The sequence below is a fragment of the Canis lupus genome, chromosome 21, assembly GCF_011100685.1.
Source record: "Canis lupus familiaris isolate Mischka breed German Shepherd chromosome 21, alternate assembly UU_Cfam_GSD_1.0, whole genome shotgun sequence".
Lineage (NCBI taxonomy): Eukaryota > Metazoa > Chordata > Mammalia > Carnivora > Canidae > Canis > Canis lupus.
In genome coordinates this window covers 28,535,452-28,560,877 of record NC_049242.1, presented here as the reverse complement: position 1 = coordinate 28,560,877, position 25,426 = coordinate 28,535,452, and the positions used below count along the sequence as shown (strand labels likewise).

General features: G+C 38.1%; 1 protein-coding gene across 1 annotated transcript; it reads left to right on the top strand.

Annotated features, from left to right (window-relative positions):
• Nucleotides 1–12,930: 12,930 nt before the first annotated feature.
• Nucleotides 12,931–13,902, top strand: OR52Z1 (olfactory receptor family 52 subfamily Z member 1). The gene is given in 1 exon segment (NM_001389166.1): nt 12,931–13,902. A coding segment is annotated over 1 exon segment (972 nt).
• The last annotated feature ends 11,524 nt before the right edge of the window (nt 13,903–25,426 follow it).

Below are 25,426 nucleotides of genomic sequence, written 5' to 3'. Positions count from 1 at the left end.
TATATTTAAATGTTAAAAGGACATTGCCTCCGCCAATGCAGTGGCTACTGTATTGGACAGCACAATATAGATTATAAAGACAACTTCTAATGGAATTTGATTTTGGATTCAATTTTCACCACGTCGACTTTAAATTAGAATCGTCACTTGTTATATTTTACATGTAAACTCCTTTGTCATTGGGCCAGAAGTAGATTCTGCTGTAAACTCTGATTTTAAATCTGAAGAGGGGAATATTCTGAGTAGATGAAACTTTATGCTTATGATTGAGCTTTATGAACTATATCTTTATTGATTCTGAGTTAAAAAAAATATCAACAGATTCCCTTCTGAGTAATTTAGAAAATTTAGTTCATTTTCAAAAGAATGGAAGCAAGAATGAAATCAGGTATCTGTGCTGAGATACAGGGGGAAAATGGTTTAAGATTCCCGTAATCTTGGATAACTGAGGAAGAAATGTTAAGTAATGCTCAACAGATGACTGCATCAGAGCAATTTCATGAAGCAAGAATTTAATATTAATAGGTAAAACCTAGACCTTTGTATTTTAAATTAGCCTTTGAAACTCTGTGTTTCTATCTTCCCCTCCTTTTTAGTGCTTCACTCAATTAAGTAATCAGTGTAGAAAGCAGAAGTATAGGCTACTCTCCAACAGCTTTAAAGTATGGAAATAGTTCCTAAACAGAACAAAGTATCTTGGAACATGCGTTTGACAAGAGTCCTAAGACCCAATTTCAGCATGAAAACAGCAGTTAGCTGCTGAATCTTTGGAGATTCTGTTGTTTCTCACAGACCATGTCTAGGCACATGTCTCTCAGCTTCCCTTCAATATCTTGACACCGCAGCATCACCTCTCCTCAGCACTGACTCAATCTTGCTGAAGCAGGGGCCTCTGGGGCAGCAGGACATGTCCTGCCCTGGCCAGGCATGCTGGGAGTACTGACATGAGCTTATGTTGTGTTAAGGGAATAGCACCATATGTAACACACCCGAGTCCTCTTTTGGAGAGTCCTGTATTCCACGGTGAATGGGAGGGTTCACTTGAGGACTTGGTACTCATACAGATGTACCGAGTGGCTGTACCTCACATTATGACAATTTGTAGAATATGAGCCAAAAGAGTTGGAAAGAAGGGCTATGAAATGGACGTGAAAATACCTGGTACACTCTCAGAAACCACAGGTGGTTTCAGAACTGTGCAATTGTATTATGATGAGGAGACTTGTGAAGAACTTCAGAATGTTTGAAACTGTGTGAACCAGTGGAAGGATGTCAAAGGAAGGCAAATGTGTGAAGGAAGCAAGCTGATGAAAATACATCTCCTGACTACTGGGTTTTACATGGAAACAAACAGGCAGGAGAGTTGGTCTTATAAAGGCCTTTGACTTGAAGCACCATCATAAAGTCAAATAAAGCCATTCTTAGGGAGGAAGGGAGATTTTGGAGTCATCCTTCCCGGTCCTGAAGTTGAGAATTGACAGCCATACCTTAGGTTTAGGAGCACTGTCTGACACTTTGTAACCTTTTTAGAAACATGACAAAGATATTCTTCCATGACTTCTGGAAAGCAAACTTGTAAGGAAAAGAAACTTGTTATCCAAAAATTAGACAGTCTCTGAGGGCTGTTTTCAATGAGGTGGCCTAAAGAGCTAGTAGGAACTAACAACCTGATGGGAGTTGCCCAGACATCATGCTAAGCCTTCAAGGCAGCCACCCAGTATGGATGGAAACCACTATTGAATATTTGGAAGCATGTGTTCTCTTGGTGTAGACTTTGTTACACGTGGACTGCCATGGCTTTGGACGCTTCTCCTTAACTGAGGTCAAACTAAAAGGAGAGAGCTAAAGAATATTAGACGGGGTGAGTTGAGCAAAACAGGATGTGGGAAAACAGAGAGTCATTGCTCTGTTGGTGTTCATTTTGTTCTGACTTCAGAAAGCTATGGTCCAGAATGAGAGAGATTTGTGATCCTCAGAAGTGAGGGAACACATTTTTAGTGGAAATAACCCCGCCCTGGTAATAGTCCAAAGGCCGATGCTCTTACTGTACACTATATGTCTTACTTTCCTTAGATGTAACAGAACTCTACTTTTCAATCAACTTAGAAGGTTTTCTACGTTAGGCTGTTTCTCTGGTCCCTAGACTATTTGTGACCCCTACCTCAAAAAGGGAGAATCAGCTAGAGGAATGGATAGAGACTTCCTGGTGAGGCAATGAAAACAAGCCCACTATCCAGGATCACTCTCTTAGAAATTTAAAAATAATACCAACCCAGTCTAAATTCCCTTTGCCGTGGAAACTGGTGTCCTAGAGCTTTTCTACTGAATATGTGGCTTCCGGTCCTGCAGCCTCAGCTCGATCTGGGAGTTTGGAAAAAACTTATATTCTTGAGCTTAGTCCAGTCCTACTGAAAAGAATCTGTATTCATATTGGGGGTGCTGGAGCTGTTCTTTTTCTTGGTCAGAGTGTCGGCTATAGGTTTCTGCAAATTTCGTGGTAATTAACCAAGATGAATCTTTATGTACCTTCCTGTGTTCACTTAATAATAGAATATGAATTTAAGGAATGTAATTACGGAATAGGATGTGTAAATTTACAGGTAAACTCAGCAGATTGAATGTTATGTTTTTATTTCTGCTACTTTCTGAAGTTCACTAAAACCATGGTGCCCACAAGAGACAGTGTAAAATATTACCAATGTATGTGTAAACAAATTATATAAATATGGAAGATTAAGATATCCCCAAAAGGCAGAATGGATTACATAAATCTGAAATCTTGGTGCCTGCAGAAGGGGATACCCATGAGGTAAAAAATGATCTGTGTATGTCAACTCTAGAAAAACACAGCAATTTCATCCAAGGCAGTGGTGAGAGGTGGCACTGAGAATGGTACAAAAAGTGAGTTTGTGTGTAAGGCTTCCTAATTGAAGTGTCCAGAAAATATCTATTTCAATTCCTGCAAAACGCTTGGTCTCTATAATGACAGAATCAAATATGACCCAGATAAAAGGGCATTGGGTACAAAGGATGATAGGAATGAGGGGTCATATAAGAGAGAGGGATTGTGTAAAATATTTCGTTTTGAATGTTGAAGCCCATAGAACACTTGTCTACATTCACCTTGTAAAATAGCAGCACACTGATACTCTCTAGGGAAGCAAGTTTGAGATGATTCTCCATTGAACTGTCTCAAAAGAAAAGAGTAACAGGTACTGACATTTGAGTATTTACTCACTGACTTGTGTAGTCTCCTTCCTCTGGAACCTACAATGTCATGGACCAGGTAACATATCCCAGTATGTCCATGGAAGTCCCTGTTACATTCATGGTCCCTCATCATGACATATGAATGGACAGCCAAATCAACACCAGGGATGAGATCAAATCCACATATGGAAAAGTCATAAATTAAAGTCAAAATTTAATTTATGAAAAGAAAATTACCTGAATTGAGCAGAGCTTCTTCAGAGTAGAATATAAAACTTAAAGAGAAAAAACCACAATCCCTAATTAATACTCCTAACGACATACTCCGTCATAATAGATCCTTGAGAGAAGATTAGAATACCCTTAATAAGACATAATTAGACAACACAAAAGATTATTTATGAATTAAGCAACAATGTGAGAGATTAAAGAAAAACCAATAGAACTCTCAGGAAATAGTGTTAAGAAAGTAGAACAAAAATTTAAATGTTATATTGGGGTGTGTGGGGGCGGGAGAAGAAAAAGAGGATCAATCCGACAACAACAACACATCACTAGTACGTGTCCTAGGAATCAGGGAATATAAACATTTAGGCAGAATATTAGGATTAGGAATGTATTAGAGTGTTATACAAGAATTTTTCCCAGAACAAAAGGACACAATTCCACATTGATAGCATCCCCTGAGGACCCAGAAGAGAAAATAAAAAAGAATATAATTTCATAGTAAGTTAAGAAAATGAAAAGAAATCCATAGACCAGAGAAAATCATTACAACATACTGTTCATCAAAGGATCTGTATCCAAAGTATACAAGGAACGTTTTAATTCGAAAACAAGGAAATAAACAAGTCTGTTAAATATTGGGCAAATGATCTAAAAAGATATTTCCCTCCAAGAGGACTGGTCAATACCAATAAGCACGTGAAAAATATATTTTTAATTAAAAATATTTATTGGAGTTTAATTTGCCAACACATAGCATAACACCTAGTTCTCATCCCGCCAAGTGCCCCCCTCAGTGCCCATCACCCAGTCACCAACCGCCCGCCCACCTCCCCTTCCACTACCCCTTGTTAATTTCCCAGACTTAGGTGTCTCTAATGTTTGGTCACCCTCACTGATATTTTCACTCATTTTCTCTCTTTTCCCTTTATTCCCTTTCACTAATTTTTAATTTCCCCAAATGAATGAGACCATATACTGTTTGTCCTTTTCCAAAGGACTTATTTCACTCAGCATAATACCCCCAGGTCCATCCACGTAGAAGCAAATGGTGGGTATTTGTCGTTTCTAATGGAATGGCTGAGGTTATTCGATTTTATACATATACCACAGCTTCTTTATCCATTCATCTTTCTATGGACACCGAGGCTCCTTCCACAGTTTAGCTATTGTGGACATTGCTGCTAGAAACATTGGGGTGCAGGTGTCCTAATGTTTCCCTGCATCTGTATCTTTGGGGTAAATCCCCAGCAGTGCTATTGCTGGGTCGTAGGGCAGATCTATTTTTAAATCTTTGAGGAACCTCCACACAGTTTTCCAGAGTGGCTGCACCAGTTCACATTCCCACCAACAGTGCAGGAGGGTTCCTCTTTCTCCACATCCTCTTCAACCTTTGTTGTTTCTTGCCTTGTTAATTTTCTCCATTCTCACTGGTGTGAGGTGGTATCTCATTGTGGTTTTGATTTGTATTTCCCTGATGGCCAGTGATGCGGAGTTTTTCTCATGTGCTTGTTGGCCATGTCTATGTCTTCCTCTGTGAAATTTCTTTCCATGTGTTTTGCCCATTTCAGGATTGGATTGTTTGTTTCTTTGGTGTTGAGTTTAATAAGTTCTTTATAGATCTTGGAAACTAGCCCTTTCTCTGATAGGTCATTTGCAAATATCTTCTCCCATTCTCTAGGTTGTCTTTTAGTTTTGTTGACTGTATCTTTTGCTGTGCAAAAGCTTCTTATCTTGATGAAGTCCCAATAGTTCATTTTTGCTTTTGTTTCTTTGCCTTCATGGATGTATCTTGCAAGAAGTTGTTGTGGCCAAGATCAAAAAGGGTGTTTCCTGTGTTTTCCTCTAGGATTTTGATGGAATCTTCTCTCATATTTAGATCTAAATGGGATTGACTCCTTAATTTCTTCTTTCAGTCTCATTGTTAGTGTATAGAAATGCCACTGATTTCTGGGCATTGATTTTGTATCCTGCCACACTGCCAAATTGTTGTAGGAGTTCTAGAAATGTTGGGGTGGAGTCTTTTGGGTTTTCTACATACCATGTATCATGCCATCCTCGAAGAGGGAGAGTTTTACATCTTTGCAAATTTGAATGCCTTTTATTTCTTTTTGTTGCCTGATTGTTGAGGCTAGGACTTCTAGTATGATGTTGAATAGCAGTGGTGAGAGTGGACATCCCTGTCTTATTCCTGATCTTACGGAAAAGGCTCCCAGTGTTTCCCCATTGAGAAAGATATTTGCTGTGGGCTTTTCGTAGATGGCTTTTTTTTTTTCTTAGAAATTTATTTTTTATTGGTGTTCAATTTGCCAATGTATAGAATAACACCCAGTGCTCATCCTGTCAAGTGCCCACTTCGGTGCCCGTTGTAGATGGCTTTTAAGATGCTGAGGAATGTTCCCTCTATCCCTACACTCTGAAGAGTTTTGATCAGGAATGGATGCTGTATTTTGTCAAATGCTTTCTCTGCTTTGTCAAATGTTTTCTCTGCGAAAAAGATGTTTAATACCATTTGTCATTAACAAATGGCAGAGTAAAACAACGAGACAGCACTACAACCGATTAGAATGGCTAAAACCTAAAACACTGACAATGCCAAATTCTGCTGAGGATGTAGTCATAGGCATTCTCATTCATTGCTGGTGAAAAGCCAAACTAGTACAGCCTCTCTGGAGGAGAGTCTTGCAGTTTCTCACAGGATCAAACATACTCTTATCATATGGTCATTTGTTCACAGGCATTTTATCCAATGATATGAAGACTTAATGTCCACACAAAGACTTGCACCTGTATCTTTATTTCAGATTTCTTTGCAATTGCCCCAAATTGGAAGCATTTAAGATGAATGGATAAAAAAAACTGGTATCTCTGTAAAATGTAACATTACCCTTTGATTATATAGAGAGAAAGAGAATGAGAGAGAGAGAGCGAGAGCTATCAATCTATGAAAAGACATGGAACAACCTTAAATGCATATTTTTAAGTGAAAGAAGCTGTCCTGACAAGGCTTAATATTTATATGATTTCAAGGACCCGACCTCCTAGAAAGGGCAAAACTATAGTAATAGAATAAAAATCAGTGTAGCCAGGGGTCCAGGAAGAGGGAGAGATACATGAATAGGTGGGGAACAGGGAATTTTAGGGTAGTGAAAGTTTTCTGTAGGATACTCTGATGGTGGGTATATGACATCATTTATAGGTAACCTCTAGTTTTAGAAAGTTCACCTTATGGCAGTTAGCTGTCATGAAAGACCTACATTAGTCCTCTTTTTGTCACTTGAAAGTAATCTCAAGAATATTTTAACTTTACATAAAAGGTGAAAATCAAAACTAGCTTTTAGTGTGTGTTTTGAATTCAGCCATCACAGGAGCAGTGAGAGCAGCCCCACCAAGGTCCTTCCGCATGAAGCACATTCAACATCATGGTATCAAAACCCCACAGTATTGATACTGTGTCTGTGATCACCTATGCTCTATCCTGAGTGATTTTGTGCATCTGTCAGCAAGATATATCCTGAAGTATCAGAAAACCTAACAGAAGGTATTTTGGGGGTCTGGAAATGCTCAAAATCCTTCATGCTTTTGTTGTTGTTGTTGTTGTTGTTGTTGTTGTTGTTAGCGTCTTTACTTTGTTTCATTTCATTTTGGCTCAGAAAAGATTTTATAGGAACTCTCTACTTTTGGACACCAGGGAGAAAACATGTTCTCATCAGACACAGGATTGTAGACAGCGAGATCCCATATGTAAACTGTTAACTTTGGTGAGTAATAATGCATCAATACTTCTTCAATTGCTTAACAAAGAGACAAATCAGACATGCAATCATTATATTGTAACATAAAATGGGAATGAAAAGGACACAGCAGTAGCTTGGAGCTGAAAATGAAAAGTGAGTAAACCAAAATCCATACCAAAGGAGTGGAAAACAGAATGGTCCTGCTAATTTCCACAAGAATGCAGGAATCTAGAAGATATCATAAAATCCCTTCAAAAGGTTGAGGGAAGGTACTGGACTCCTGATGATAATGGTAGTCACTTCCATCTCAATATATCTACAGATTTCTTTCTCTCCCTCAACCTATAAAGTACAACAAGAGGACTAGACATAACTATCCATATTTCCATGTCTAGGGACATACAAAATCTCAAACTTTGAGAGTCAGCTCCAGAACTACATCTGAAAAAGACTGTTTAGGGAACTAAGGTCGAGCAGCAGTATTTTACTGTTACTGAAACATTGAAAACACCACATCCACCAACACAAATGCCAAAAAAAGAGTTCATTCCATGGTGTGAAATAGTGAGAATAGGTCTGAGGGCTTTTGAAGGAAACATTCCTTAAGTGGAGAATTAAAGGAAGAGTTGAAAGGGCACGAAAAGAAACTTGAAAGCAAACTTGAGAAGCTGTTGCTTTTGTGTCAGGCAACACAATGACAAAATTGGTGTTAGTTAAGGGCACATGGTTGGCACTGTCAGTTAAGCTTCTGAATCTTGATTGTCAGCTGAACTCTGCTCTCCGTGTCCTGAGATGGAACCCTGAGTCGGGCTCTGCGCTCAGCAGATCAGCTTGAGATTCTCTTTCTTTCCCTTCCTCTCTATCCCACCCCTCCTTGTGCACTCCTTTTCCCTTTTCTCTCTCTCTCTCTCTCTCTCTCTCTCTGTCTCTCTCATATATATTATATAATATATATATATTTTTTAAAGAAACAGAGGTCAGTTAAAATAGAGGACAAACAATAAAACAAAGCTAAAACTAAGATTATAGTTATAACCTTTGCAGAAAACCCAGACAATCCCAATGCATTTAGAGAATGGTTACTAGGAATGAGAAAGTTGAAAAAGAAACAGAGACAGAAAAAGAAAACCTCATGCAGAGAACATAAATATCCAAATAAAAAATATCTATAGGAGCTAATGGCGTTTCTGGATCCATCTGATGCTAATTCTACCATATGACCAATGGTAGAGAGAGAAAGCCAGGGAGTCTTAAATTTTTGAAGTAAATAAGAGGACAACATCAAGGTTTTAGGAAACTTCTAAGAAGCAAACAATGCTTTCACTTGTGACATTGAGACTCTGCATTTGCTGATGCCTCCAAGGGAACAAGACATGACTACACTAGCAGGAGTTTCTGCCTCTCAATGGAGACCTGGATGTTTAACGGCAAGTGTGTGCTGATCTCGGTGTGTTAGAGTGCTGGGCAGAGGGAAACCTGCACATGAGGCCTGTGGAGAGAATGCGGGGGCGCTTCTCCCCTAAGCCAGGTCTGGGCCCTCTCCTTCCATGAATCAGTAAAGTTCAGTCCTCTGGGGACTGAAGATCTTGGGCCTGAGAGGTCCCTAAAGGAGGTATAAATAGCTATACATTTCCTCTTTGTGTCTGTGTGTTTTGAAAAGATTTTATGTATCCACTTAAAGGAGAGAGAGAGAGAGAGAGAGAGAGAGAGAGAGAGAACAAGCAGGGAGAGGATCACAGGGAGAAGGACAAGCCAGATTCTGCACACAGCGCTGAGCCTGACATGGTGCTCCATCCCATGATGCTGAGATCATGGCCTGAGTGAAAATCAAGAGTAAGAGACTCAATGGATTGATCCACCCCCAGGTGCCCCATCCTATTTTTGCTTTGAACATCATCTGCCTTTTACTTTTTCCATCTCAACGAGTTAAATATCTCCAGGGTCCTAGAAAAGATAGGTAAGTAAGCTGACTTTTGCTCAGCAAAGATGTAGAAAAAGACATCAGGGAAAAAAAGGAAAGGGAAGGAAAGGAAGAAAATCTTAGGAAACCGAAGGAGCTACTCAGTCTTCCTAGAACTTGATCATCCCACATTTCTCTCAGCCCTGACCCCTGAGGTGCGGTGTGTGGCTGTGATTGGACTGCAGGGGCGATTGTAGTGGCTCTTTGGGCTCTTTAACGAAATGAGTCATCTGCAAAGAGCACAAATATTTTTTCATTTAAGAATATATTTATGCAGTGGTTGTTTTTCTTTACTACGTGTCTCTGAATGTTGGGCATAGGGGCAATGAATTTCTATTCCAGATCCAGTAATAAGAATAAGGCTCAGGAGTTACACAAGTCTAGTAGTTAAAGACCTTGTATAGGTGTGTATACATCAATCCTTGCATGCATTTTTCCTTAGATTTCCTTGATATTCACCATATAGCAGGTGCTGGGCTCAACACAGAAGAAGAAGCTGAAGCGTAGAGATTTGGACTCCTCTCTCTATGTGACAGAGTTGCTACCCTGGTGATTGGGCAAAAATAAGACTCCATTTCTAAGCCCACTGAATTCAGCATGCTGAACTGCCTGCATTTTATAAAATGAAGAAGACAGATTTGGGGTGAATATTACAGTTGATATCATGCGTCTAGTGTGAGAAAGTGATTTTACAGTTTAGAATATATAACCCTCAAATGATCATCCCATTAGACCTTTCCTTAAGGTGGTACATAATTCTTGAAAGATGTTACACTAAAATGCTTGAGATGCATAAGTCTCTGGATCTCCTTTGATTACATAAGCTAATTGTCTAAACATTTAGCATACAGGTTAAATTAATTGTTGGAAATTTATTTTAAAAGGCATTGCAGGGTTTCAGAGAGTGAGAGAAAAGATACATTTGGCAGTATGCTTGTTCCAGACCTTAGCCAGAACCATGTACGTGAGTCAAGTACAGCTAAGGGGAGGGGTTGTAGAGTGAAAAGTGTTAAGTGCCAAGGCCTGCGTGTGTACTCTAAAGCAGTTCAATGTCTGTCCAGTGGGTCCTAAGCCTAAAGTCCAAAACATTGAACTTACTTCAAAGTAACAATGTTTTTTATCTTAGTGATGGTAATTTTGGAAGTGCCCTAATTTCATCTGTTGCCTGGATAAAAATGTGTCTGATTTAGTAGCAACCATCCTAAAATAGTAACTTCAAAACTGGCTCACATCTGTCATTGATGTTTATTTTTGGGGATTTTACAGAAGAAAACTAAGCTTCAAGTCAAGTAAGATTTAATGGAAATGTAGTCAGAATATGACGTACTCAGCATGTACATCTAATCTGTGGGTCCCAATCTGTCTCTCTAGCCACAAACACTGCCTCTGTGCATATAGTCATGGTTCAGTCAGACTAGGCCATTAGGAATATTGTAAAGAAATTCTTCAGTGAGTTCCGGAGCTGTAGGTTAGAGAGCTGCGTGTGATACTGCTGCGCCAAGAGGAAATCAAGTAAAATAAACCAGGTCACTGGTTCCCAAAGGATCAGGAGAATATCTATAAATTGATTTGATTTCTCTTCTACCTCCTTTTCTGTGCTTTTCATCATTCATGTAGACTCCTCCCTCCCCCATCTCTGATGTCCTTATGAAGCCCCGCTTACTCTACAACCCCTCCCCATAACTGTACTTGACTCACATACATGATTCTGGTTTAGGTCTGGGTCAAGTATACTGCCAAACGTATCTATTCTCTCACTCTCTGAAACCCTGCAATCCCTTTTAAAATAAATTTCCAACAATTAATTTTACCTGTATGTTAAATGTTTAGACAATTAGCTTATGTAATCAAAGGAGATCCAGAGACTTATGCATCTCAACATTTTAGTGTAACATCTTTCAAGAATTAAGTACCACCTTAAGGAAAGATCTAATGGGATGATCATTTAAGGGTTATATATTCTAAACTGTAATTTAATACATGGGGTCCAAATGACCGTAGAGAACAAACTAATGGTTGCCACAGGGATAGGGGGATGGAAGATGGATAAGATGGGTGAAAGGGAGTGGAAGAGAGAAGCTTTCCTTTTTGGAATTATTAGTCCCAGGAATAAAAGGCAAGTATAGGGAATAGTGTCAGTGGAATTATAATGGTGTTGCATGGTGGCATATGAGATGTATCCATCTGGCGAATATAACATAACATATAGACTTGTCCAATCATGGTGTGGTCCTCTTGAAACTAATGCAACCTTGTATATAAATTCTTCAATAGAAACAAGAAAAACAAAAATGGAATCCAAATATTTCATAATATGAAATGAAGTGCCAGATTATTGAACATTTAATGAAAAAAGTCAAAGTGGTCAGATTATACTGTGCAGTGATCCTGACACCTTGCAAACAAGAGGTTAAATAGGTTAACATCCCTTAAGTCCATGTTCCTCTTCAGCAAATGCGTTGAGCGCTTTTATTGAAGAACGGGGACTGAGGGAGGATGGAAGCCACTCGTTATCCACTTCTTTCCTATTCATGCCTATACCCTCGTTTTTTATGTGTGTGTTCATATGGACACACCCCCTCACACACACATCCCACTCACATGTTGTATCTCCTAGTCTGTTTTTCACCCAACAGCTCTCCTGACTTTATGCACATTCTTTTGGAACTCTAGAAAAAGAGCAAACAGTAAATTACTCACCCTTCCTTTTAGTGAAGGACAGTGGATGCCTACTTCGTAACGTGAAACATTAGTATTTGCTGCTGTGTGGGGAGTTGGAAATAATAAATATGTTGTCCAATTTTCAATCAATGACCCAAAAGGGAGAGAATGTTTTTCCTCACCATATGCAAGACATATCCATTTACGAACCTAACTGAGCAGTCAGCCCTGTGGCTTTGCGGCTTAGTGCTACCTTCGGCCCAGGAGACCCGCGATCGAGTCCCATGTCGGGCTCCCTGCATGGAGCCTGCTTCTCCCTCTGCCTGTGTCTCTGCCTCTCTCTCTCTCTGTCTCTCATGAATAAATAAATAAATAATCTGTAAAACAAAAACAAAAGAATCTAACTGAGCTTGATCTTGCATGAACTTTAGGTTTTTAATGTTCAGCCTATAATTTTAAGAAACATGTTGATTAGCAGACAAGAATCAGTTAATTCATCTGTGGCTCCTCAATGCCCAGCATAGGCCTTAGCATCATTTCTATGGTCAATCAATGCTCAAGAGAGCCTCTGTATATACATGGTCTGAAATCTATTTTGGTAAAACCTAATTCCCTCCCTCTTCAATAAGCAGTATGATCAATTTCACATGTATCAATGTTACTCAGGGGTAGGATCAGTGAAAATTTTGATGACGTGTTTTTGTATAGGCAACATTCGATGGTGGTTAAGATCGGAACTTTCACATTTTCACTCTTTGGCTCTAATGGGACCTAAGTCAGGAAGCTGAAAGTCTGTGGGATTCTTTTTTTTCATCTGTGGGAATAAGAATGATATTATGTCAAGGATTATTGTTCAAGTCTTTTCAACAGGCTATTGTGAAGATTTAATGAGTTTAAATTTTGGGAGTACTAGACATATATTAAGCACTTATCAAATGGTAACTATTTTTTTCAAGATATGTTTTAATATTTCCATGTAATGAGTCAGAGTGCAATTTTAAGCTGGTTTATACACCTCGCTGTCGTTCCACAGAGAAGAACATATTGGAGAAGAAATTCTGATCCTACATCAACCAGTGGTGCTCTTCAATTCTCAGTCTGCCCTGTGGTTTTTATTCAAGGTACTAGGTTCTGAATATGCTGCAGGAGATGGCTCCTTTCTCTTACAACCACACCAATACCCAGGATATGTGGTATGTCCTGATTGGAATCCCAGGGCTGGAAGATTCTCACCCCTGGATCTCCATCCCTATCTGTTCGATGTACGTGTTGGCTGTCATAGGCAACAGCTTCTTGATCTTCCTGATTGTGACTGAGCGCAGTCTCCACGAGCCCATGTATTTTTTCCTTTCCATGCTGGCCTTGGCAGATGTGCTGCTCTCCACAGCCACGGCCCCCAAGATGCTGGCCATCTTCTGGTTCCAGTCCATGGATATATCCTTCGGTAGCTGTGTATCTCAGATGTTCTTCATACATTTCATCTTTGTGGCAGAATCTGCTATTCTCCTGGCCATGGCATTTGACCGCTATGTGGCCATCTGTCACCCCCTGAGATACACCACCATCTTAACCTCCTCAGCCACTGGGAAGATTGGCATAGCAGCTGTGGTCAGGAGCTTTTTCATCTGCCTTCCATTCATCTTCCTGGTTTACCGACTTAGGTACTGTGGGAGAAACATCATTCCCCACTCCTACTGTGAGCACATGGGCATTGCCAGATTGGCATGTGACAGTATCAAGTTCAACATCATCTATGGCCTGACTGTGGCCCTACTGTCTACAGGACTGGATATTGTGTTCATCATTATGTCGTACACCATGATCCTTTGCACAGTGTTTCAGATACCTTCCTGGGCTGCCAGATTCAAGGCCCTCAACACATGTGCTTCCCACATCTGTGTCATCCTTATGTTCTATGCCCCAGCATTCTTTTCATTTTTTGCCCATCGTTTTGGGGGTAAAACCATCCCTCACCACATCCACATCCTGGTAGCCAATCTCTATGTGGTTGTTCCCCCTATGCTAAACCCCATCATTTATGGGGTGAAGACCAAACAGATTCAAGACCGAGTAACATTGCTTTTCTCCTTCATCAGCACATGTTGTTAAAATGAAGGTTGATGCTAAATGCTGCATATCTCTGAATTAAACGGATACACACACACACAGACACATACATACACAGAATATTTGAATGAGGAGTCAGAATGATTGAAATCTATAAAGAATCCTCAACACACTTAAAAGGACAGTAAATGCCAAAGTTACCAATGTATTTTCAGAAAGCACTTAAAAACATTGAAAAACTAATGATATTCCTAATTCTCCTAGACCTGCTATTTTCTTGCATTGTACCTTATTTCTAAGCAAACATAAGATATCTCTGAGAAAAGAGGAATGTATTTTAGAATTGAACCCAGATGGAAATTTCTTGGGTGTAGCTGGGAATTGAGAATGGTGAGTTTGTGAGATTTTGCACAGACCTTTGAAATTCTGCTGAAATATAAAACTCTCCCACTGCAATCAGTAAACAATTGCCTAGTAGCATGAGGTCACTTAACCATACTTATTTTTATCAGCACCTTTTTCTTAAATAGAAATGTGAGTTCTAAAATGATATATTTTCTGTCTCACTGACATAATGTCTTCTATATGGCATAAACACAGAATATAGGTTGTTGAAGGAACAGATAATATTGAATTAAAACAAATAATAAATTAAATGAACCCATCTGAGACCATGTAGACAACTTAAAAGTTAATACTTTTTCCCCCTATATATTAGCAGCTTCAGGCCCAAATCACCAAGGAAGTATCCTGTTATCAACAGAGACTTCATTGAGGGAGGGACTAAAAGTTTAAAAATGTCATGCTGAGTCCAAAATTAAAAGGCAATAATAGATTACATAGGATGTTTACCAATAATCTTATGTAAATGGCTCTAATCTCATCAAATATAATTTTCTATAAGCTTGTCTCTATACTGTACCTTAATGTCTTCATTCAAGAAAATATTTTTACCATCTTGAAATATGGAAATATTTTATGATCTGTCCTTCCTCAAGGCCTATCACATGCTATGAGAACATGAAATCTGACGTTATTTACACTTGAAGAAAGCAAAAAATGAACTTGGAAGTATTTTCTTGAACCTTTGCATCCCTCTCTGGGATAGTTTTTTTTTCTTTGTTTTTCTATTATATATATATACCATACAATGTGTAACACACTTTAATGAATGTATAATGTTAATGTGAGAAATGAAAGGCTGTTTCCTTGATCCTCGGAATTCTGAATAATTATCTTGGCTCAAAATATATGTTTTCTCCCTTGATGTCAGCAAGTAAGTCTATTTTAGGGGTTAAGAAAAATACTTTGATGTTAGAATTTTGGGTTTGCCTGTATCACAGTAACTCTATAAAATTGTCCTGTTATTTAACTATTGGTTTTTGACTAGTAAAATGGAATTATTTTAGTACCTTCTTTACTGACTTGATAATTAAATGAAATATATCATATAATGTACTTGGCATTTAATCAATGTAAATTTTATTTTGATTATGATGGTAATTTTTATGAACCGAGAAACTAAAAAACCCAACCCAGCAAACCAAACCTAGCTCTGGTAACAATAATTCATATAAAAATTATTGGAATGGATCTTCATTATAGATATGGAAATCAGGGGCAGCCCGGGTAGCTCAGTGGTTTAGCGCCACCTTCAGCCCAGAGCGTGATCCTGGAGAACTGGAATTGAGTCCCACATCAGGCTCCCTGCATGGAGCCTGCTTCTCTCTCTCTCTCTCTCTCTCTAATAAATAAATAAAATCTTTTAAAAAAAGATATGGAAATCACATAAGATGTTGATAAAAGTTGCAGCAAATAAGATTCTGGTTTAGGGGCAAATTCTCCAAGGAATGAAAGAGAGTCAGAGAGTAATTCAGTTACAATAAGCTGGCAAAATATTTGTTTAAATGTGTGTTTTAAGTGAGCCTAGAAGGACGTTTTAATGCTTTATTTTGGCAATGGGGATCTAAGAAAATGCCAATTTCCCACTCAGAATGTATGAAATATGATAGAGTAAACAATGATTGAGTTGACAATTTTAAGAAACTTTCAAGTTGAGGGCTCAGGGATGTGTAGATGCTGAAGGAGTTAGGAGAGCACTGTCTATTCTTAGCTGATGGAGGCACCATTACTGAGCCATTGCCCTAGAAATTTTGAAGGCAATGCTCCATATCCTATCATCTCCATGACCACTAAATTTCCAGCTGGGTAACAATGACTAAGAAAGATAGAATACCACACAAGATAGAAATGGTGAGCCCTGGAGGAGTTTAGAGAAAACTGACATAGTCTTCCAGACACAATTAAAAAAAACAGGACACTAAGATTGTTAACATGAGAACAGTCTTTCATAAGACAATGCTGAGGAATTTAAAATCAGATTCTGAGCTGCAGTAGTTATTGCGGGAGCTGACTCCAGAGCTGGACAGCTGGCCACTGCCACTGTTGTTGTTCCTACTGGTGTCACCTTGTACCTGGGACTGAGCAGGAGCCTCATAGGATAAACAACTCCCACTGAGCTGTGCACCTGGCAGGGGGCTGAGCTGCTAACCCAGATGCACACACCTGAGAATCAGCACAGCAGGCCCCTCCACCAGAAGACCAGGAAGAAGGACAGCAGAAATGCAAGTTACTGACCAAGCAGCAATGGAAAGTTCCAGGGGAAGTCGAGGGATTTACAATATATATAACCAGAGGATACTCCCCCTTGTTTTTTGTTTTCTGTTTGTCCCCCAGCCCCCACCTTTTTTCTTTTTCTTCTTTTTTTTTCTCTTTTTCTCCTTTTTCCAGTACAACTTATTTTGGCCACTCTGCACTGAGCAAAATGACTAGAAGGAAATACTCACCTCAAAAGAAAAAATCAGAAACAGTCTTCTATCCCACAGAGTTACAAAATTTGGATTACAATTCAATGTCAGAAAGCCAATTCAGAAGCACAATTATAAAGCTACTGGTAGCTCTAGAAAAAAAGTATAAAGGATTCAAGAGACTTCTTGACTGCAGAATTTAGATCAGATCAGGCCAAAATTAAAAATTAAATGAGATGCAAATTCAATCAAAATTAAATGAGATGCAAATTCAATCAAAATTAAATGAGATGCAAATTAAATCAAAAATTAAATGAGATGCAAATCGAATTAAAAATTAAATGAGATGCAAATTAAATCAAAAATTAAATGAGATGCAAATCGAATTAAAAATTAAATGAGATGCAAATTAAATCAAAAATTAAATGAGATGCAAATCGAATTAAAAATTAAATGAGATGCAAATTAAATCAAAAATTAAATGAGATGCAAATCGAATTAAAAATTAAATGAGATGCAAATTAAATCAAAAATTAAACGAGATGCAAATCAAATTAAAAATTAAATGAGATGCAAATTAAATCAAAAATTAAATGAGATGCAAATCAAATTAAAAATTAAATGAGATGCAAATTAAATCAAAAATTAAATGAGATGCAAATCAAATTAAAAATTAAATGAGATGCAAAATAAATTAAAAATTAAATGAGATGCAATCCAAACTGGAGGTCCTAATGATGAGGGTTAACAAGGTAGAAGAACGAGTGAGTGACATAGAAGACAAGTTGATGGCAAGGAGGGAAACTGAGGAAATAAGAGGAAAACAATGAAAAGATCATGAGGATAGGTTAAGGGAAATAAATGACAGCCTGAGAAGGAAAAATCTACGTTTAATTGGGGTTACTGAGGGCTCCAAAAGGGATAGAAGTCCAGAATATATATTTGAACAAATTATAACTGAGAATTTCCCTAATCTGGGAAGGGAAACAGGTATTCAGATCCAGGAGAGAGAGAGATCCCCCCCTAAAATCAATAAAAACCGCTCAACACCTCGCATAGTGAGGTGTTTCACCTTGCATAGTGAAACTTGCAAATTTCAAAGATAAAGAGAAGATCCTTAAAGCATCAAGAGACAAGAAATCTCTAACTTTTATGGAGAGAAGCACTAGGATAACATCAGACCTCTCCACAGAGACCTGACAGGCCAGAAAGGGCTGGAAAGATATATTCAAGGTCCTAAATGAGAAAAACCTGCAGCCAAGAATACTTTATCCAGCAAGGCTCTCATTCAGAATAGAAGGAGAGATAAAGAGCTTCCAAGATAGGCAGAAACTGAAAGAATATGTGACCACCAACCCGGGTCTCCAAGAAATACTAAGGGTGACTCTCTAATAGAAAAAGGAAGTCCAAGGAAACAATCCACAAAAACAGGGACTGAATAGGTATCATGATGACATTAAATTCATATCTTTTAATAGTAACTCTGAATGTGAATGGGCTTAATGACCCCATCAAAAGGCACAGGGTTTCAGACTGGATAAAAAAGCAAGACCCGTCTATTTGCTGTTTACAAGAGACTCATTTTAGACAGAAGGACACCTCCAGCCTGAAAATAAAAGGTTGGAAAACCATTTACCATTCAAATGGTCCTCAAAAGAAAGTAGGGGTAGCCATCCTTATATCAGATAAATTAAAGTTTATCCCAAAGACTGTAGTAAGAGATGAAGAGGGATGCTATATCATACTTAAAGGATCTATCCAACAAGAGGACTTAACAATCATGAATATTTATGCCCTGAATGTGGGAGCTGCCAAGTATATCAATCAATTAGTAACCAAAATTAAGACATACTTATATAATACTACACTTATACTTGGTGACTTCAATCTAGCGCTTTCTACAATCGACAGATGTTCTAAGCACAACACCTCCAAAGAAACAAGAGATTGAAATGATTCACTGGACCAGATGGATTTCACAGATATCTACAGAACTTTACATCCAAACTCAACTGAATACACATTCTTCTCAAGTGCACATGGAACTTTCTCCAGAATAGACCACATATTGGGTCACAAATTGGGTCTGAAGTGATACCAAAAGATTGGGATCGTCCCCTGCGTATTCTCAGACCATAATGCCTTGAAATTAGAACTAAATCACAACAAGAAGTTTGAAAGGTCTTCAAACACGTGGAAGTTAAGGACCATCCTGCTAAAAGATGAAAGGGTCAACCAGGAAATTAAGGAAGAATTAAAAAGATTCATGGAAACTAATGAGAATGAAGATACCACTGTTCAAAATCTTTGGGATACAGCAAAAGCAGTCCTAAGGGGGAAATAGATTGCAATACACGCATCCATTCAAACTGGAAAGAACTCAAATATAAAAGCTAACCTTAGACCTAAAGGAGCTAGAGAAAAAATAGCAAATAGATCCTACACCCAGCAGAAGAAGAGAGTTAATAAAGATTCGAGCAGAACTCAATGAAATTGAGACCAGAAGAACTGTGGACCAAATCAACAAAGCCAGGAGTTGGTTCTGTGAAAGAATTAATAAGATAGATAAATCATTAGCCAGCCTTATTAAAAAGAAGAGAGAGAAGACTCAAATTAATAAAATCATAAATGGGAAAGGAGAGATCACTACCAACACCAAGGAAATACAAACGATTTTAAAAGCATATTATGAACAGCTATACGCCAATAAATTAGGCAATCTAGAAGAAATGGACGCATTCCTGGAAAGCCAAAAACTACCAAAACTGGAACAGGAAGAAATAAAAAACCTGAACAGGCCAATAACCAGGGAGGAAATTGAAGCAGTCATCAAAAACCTCCCAAGACACAAAAGTCCAGGGGCAGATGGCTTCCCCGGGGATTTCTATCAATCGTTTAAAGAAGAAACCATACCTATTCTACTAAAGCTGTTTGGAAAGAAAGAGATGGTGTACTTCCAAATTCGTTCTATGAGGCCAGCATCACCTTAATTCCAAAACCAGACAAAGACCGCACCAAAAAGGAGAATTACAGACCAATATCCCTGATGAACATGGATGCAAAAATTCTCAACAAGATACTAGCCAATAGGATCCAAGAGTACATTAAGAAAATTATTCACCATGACCAAGTAGGATTTATCCCCGGGACACAAGGCTGGTTCAACACTCATAAAACAATCAATGATTCATCATATCAGCAAGAGAAAACCCAAGAACCATATGATCCTCTCATTAGATGCAGAGAAAGCATTTGACAAAATACAGCATCCATTCCTGATCAAAACTCTTCACAGTGTAGGGATAGAGGGAACATTCCTCAACATCTTAAAAGCCATCTATGAAAAGCCCAGCAAATATCATTCTCAATGGGGAAGTACTGGGAGCCTTTCGCCTAAGATCAGGAACAAGACAGGGATGTCCACTCTCACCACTGCTATTCAACATAGTACTGGAAGTCCTAGCCTCAGCAATCAGACAACAAAAAGACATTAAAGGCATTCAAATTGGCAAAGAAGAAGTCAAACTCTTCCTCTTCGCCGATGACATGATACTCTACATAGAAAACCCAAAAGCCTCTACCCCAAGATTGCTAGAACTCATACAGCAATTTGGCAGCATGGCAGGATACAAAATCAATGCCCAGAAGTCAGTGGCATTTCTATACACTAACAATGAGACTGAAGAAAGAGAAATTAAGGAATCAATCCCATTTACAATTGCACCCAAAAGCATAAGATACCTAGGAATATACCTAACCAAAGAGGTGAAGGATCTATACCCTAAAAACTATAGAACACTTCTGAAAGAAATTGAGGAAGACACAAAGAGATGGAAAAATATTCCATGCTCATGGATTGGCAGAATTAATATTGTGAAAATGTCAATGTTACCCAGGGCAATTTACACGTTTAATGCAATCCCTATCAAAATACCATGAACTTTCTTCAGACAGTTGGAACAAATCATCTTAAGATTTGTAAGGAATCAGAAATGCCCCGAATAGCCAGGGAATATTAAAAAAGAAAACCATATCTGGGGGCATCACAATGCCAGATTTCAGGTTTACTACAAAGCTGTGGTCATCAAGACAGTGTGGTACTGGCACAACACAGACACATAGATCAATGGAACAGAATAGAGAATCCAGAAGTGGACCAGCAACTTTATGGTCAACTAATATTCGATAAAGGAGGAAAGACTATGCACTGGAAGAAAGACAGTCTCTTCAGTAAATGGTGCTGGGAAAATTGGACATCCACATGCAGAAGAATGAAACTAGACCACTCTCTTGCACCATACACAAAGATAAACTCAAAATGGAGGAAAGATCTTAATGTGAGACAAGATTCCATCAAAATCCTAGAGGAGAACACAGGCAACACCCTTTTTGAACTCGGCCACAGTAACTTCTTGCAAGATACATCCACGAAGGCAAAAGAAACAAAAGCAAAAATGAACCTTTGGGACTTCATCAAGATAAGAAGCTTTTGCACAGCAAAGGATACAGTCAACAAAACTAAAAGACAACCTACAGAATGGGAGAAGATATTTGCAAATGACATATCAGATAAAGGGCTAGTTTCCAAGATCTATAAAGAACTTATTAAACTCAACAGCAAAGAAACAAACAATCCAATCATGAAATGGGCAAATGACATGAACAGAAATCTCACAGAGGAAGACGTAGACATGGCCAACATGCACATGAGAAAATGCTCTTCATCACTTGCCATCAGGGAAATACAAATCAAAACCGCAATGAGATCCCACCTCACACCAGTGAGAATGGGGAAAATTAACAAGGCAGGAAACAACAAATGTTGGAGAGGATGTGGAGAAAGGGGAACACTCTTGCACTGTTGGTGGGAATGTGAACTGGTGCAGCCACTCTGGAAAACTGTGTGGAGGTTCCTCAAAGAGTTAAAAATAGATCTGCCCTATGACCCAGCAATTGCACTGCTGGAGATTTACCCCAAAGTTACAGATGCAGTGAAATGCCAGGTCACCTGCACCCCAATGTTTCTAGCAGCAATGTCCACAATAGCCAAACTGTGGAAGGAGCCTCGGTGTCCATCGAAAGATGAATGGATAAAGAAGATGTGGTTTATGTATACAATGGAATATTCCTCAGCCATTAGAAACGACAAATACCCACCATTTGTTTCAACGTGGATGGAACTGGAGGGTATTATGCTGAGTGAAGTAAGTCGATCGTAGAAGGACAAACATTATATGGTCTCATTCATTTGGGTAATATAAATAATAGTGAAAGGGAATAGAGGGGAAGGCAGAAGAAATGGGTAGGAAATATCAGAAAGGGAGACAGAACATGGAAGACTCCTAACTCTGGGAAACGAACTAGGTGTGGTGGAAGGGGAGGCGGACGGGTGGTGGGCGTGACTGGTGGCGGACACTTATAGGGGCACTTGATGGGATGAGCACTGCGTGTATTCTGTATGTTGGCAAATTGAACACCAATAAAAAATAAATTTATTATTAAAAAAATCTTTAAAAAATAAAAAATAATATAAAATCGTAAACAAAAATGTATATATGCCTGAAATAAATGTAGGAAACATTTATTTCATATTGTTCATTGTAATAATATTGACTCCAAAACCATCTATAAATTCAACATAATACCAATTAAATGCTAATCTATGTTATTGTTTGCATGCTGATTTTTTTCAATTTTTTTTATTGTGGTGAAATATGTGTACCATATCACTCGTTATAATGATACTTTTTATGCATACAATTCATTGGAATTAATAATATTTTGGATATTATATAATATCACCACCAATTCAAACGTTTTTCATCACCCCAAACAGAAACTCTATACCTCTTTTTCTTTTGGGGAGGGGATGAAGAGGAAGAAATAACATTTTTATTAAAACAGAGGAACACTCAAATTTTTGTCTTTTTTTTCTTTCAATTTTGTATTAAATTCTAGTTAACATATACTGCAATATTGGTTTCAGGAGTAGAATTCAGTGATTCGTTATTTAAATGCAGCACTCAGTGCTCATCACAACAAGTGCTCTCCTTAATACCCATCACCCATCTAGCCCATCCCCCACCCACCTCCTTCTATCAATCCTCAGTTTGTTCTCTATCATTGAGAGTCTCTTATAGTTTGTCTCCCCTTCTCCTTTTCCCCCCCTGCCCACACATTTATCTGTTTTGTTTCCTAAATTCCACATATGGGTGAAATCATGTTATTTGTCTTTCTTTGACAGACAGATCAGATCAGTTAGTGAAATTATACCACTTAACCAGTAACTTCCCATTCCCCTAGTAACCTCTAATCTACTTTACATTTCTATGAATTTGCTTACTTGTATAAGTGGAATAAAATAATTTTTATGCTTTGTGTCTGGCTTCTTTCACTCAACATAATGTTTTCAAAGTTCATCCATCTTGTAGCATGTATCCATACTTTATATGGATGCATGATGTCCCATTCAAAGGCAGAATACGGAGTCAAGAGTCATATGGGTACATATTTATATAAAGTTTTAAACTAAAACAAAACTAATTTAAACTAAAACAACCTCAAAATGGTTGACAAAGTACCAAATTATCTATTAATATGTAATAAAAATGGTCTCTACATTTGTTAATAATTAAATTAAATCCTTGGTTACCCAAGTCCCCAAAACAAATTCCAGATGGAGTTAAAGTTTTCTCTTCTCTCCTTGCTTTCTCTCAATTCTATTAAAATCTCCCATCATAGTTGCTGTCTATATCAGTATCTAGATCACTTCCCATCTCTATATAGAGTTTGTATCTGTTTTTGAATTTATGTATGGGATAGCTGTATAAAAAAACTGAATTTGTGTATGAGATAGCTGTTATAAAAATCATAAAAACTATATGTTATAAAGAAGAATGTTAACTACATAAAAGCTATGTATGACATGTATATTTCATAGGACAAAAATAAAATCAAAAGACAATAGAAAGAAAAACATTCAAATATGAAAAGTGTTCTATATTTAAATAATAATTAATGAAAAATTAATTATTTGTTGTCTCTTTATCTTCTTTTGTATCTATAAACTCTTAATATATTTCTTGTCAGAGGACTTGTTCCCTCCCTTTCTCTGGAATCCAGCTGAAGTTTCCAAGGATTATTATTCACTGCTTAATTGTTCCCTCAAGTATTCCATGTCATCATGCCTTAACTGCCAATCAAGTAAGCACATATAAAGGAAAGTAGTAACTAGACTTACAGCCTGATCAGAAGGAAAGCAAGAAAGGGGAGGCATGGATTGATGTGCCTGCTGTCAGTTAACCTGGTAGGAAAGTATGTGATATCTAGGATCAGTTGTAGTTATGTTTAATGCTCTCCTGGTACTGCCTGGCATCAGGTTGAGAAAGCTGCTTATAAATATCTCAGCTCTGCATTCAGCAACATCACATGGGTGGCTTGTAATTGCTCATAATGTGAGTATTTAACTAAAGAAATTGGCAACTGGTACAGATCAGGTATTTTACTCAGACAGCTGTTTTTTTTTTCTTTTTTTTACCTTTATTAGCACTCCACTGATTATACCTAACCAAGAGCGTGAACCCGATATGAGAAAAATACTTCACTTTCACTTTCATGTACCGTCTCTAAGCTACGCCTCACCCTGAATTTTACCTCTGATTCCTAACCTTCACACCCAAGGCTCTGCTACAGATGAGGAGAATTTTAGAAAAAAAAAAAAAAAAAAAAGGAGAATTTTAGTGTTAATGAATTTGTTGAGATAAAGAACCCTAGCCCTAACCTCAATCCTTACCACTGTGTTCAGCTTGTGAGATCCTGATGGCTTTGGACACCAGGTTCCAATAGGAGACATTTACCTTCCTACCTATGGATAGTAGGTGGAGAAAGAGTGAACTGGTAAGTTAAAAAAAGACATTGGAAATACTAAAAACTGGGAGAAACTAGCCCTGTTTTCTAATATTTAATTGTTCCTTTTATTTCCTGAGCTGAATTTTTATTGATCCAAATATAATGACAATTTACATACATTACCCTATGCAACCATTACTGTGTTTATATCAAATACCTGGATCTCAGATAATTAAGTGGCTCTCTCAAGATCACAAGCCTATTAAGTATTAGAGCCATGAATTCCTTTTATTACTGTTATATTCCTTCAGCTATTTACATTCACTCCTGTACAAACTGCAGAAAGTTACCAGATCCTTCTCCAGTCTTCAATTTCCACAGGAAGCTGTCATTTCCATGCTTATTATAACTGCCTTCCATTGTCTTAAATGGCCCAGTGGAGATTTCTGTACTGCCAGGCAGTACCAGGATAGCATTAAACATTATCTTTTGTATTTGGCATGTAGCCCATGGAGAAATACTCTTCCACATGTCTAAACAGGAATCTCTTCCACATAGGGTGGTTTCCGTGTGTCCTTGTTTCAGATATAAGTTTTGCATCTCTTTGGTAATGAAATGTTTTTGTTTTTTTTTTTTAAGATTTTATTTATTTATTCATGAGAGACACACAGAGAGATGCAGAGACTTAGGCAGAGGGAGAAGCAGGCTACCTGTGGGGAGCCCAATGTGGGACTCAATCCCAGGACCCCAGGACCACAACCTGAGTCAAAGGCAGATGCTCAACCACTGAGCCACCCAGGCATCTCAAGGAAATGTCTTAAAAATGATTATCAAGAGCTTGAAGTTTGATGTATAGTAACTGACCAGAGATTTCTATTCTCTAGTCCCTGTGTGCTTCCCTGTGTCTTCAA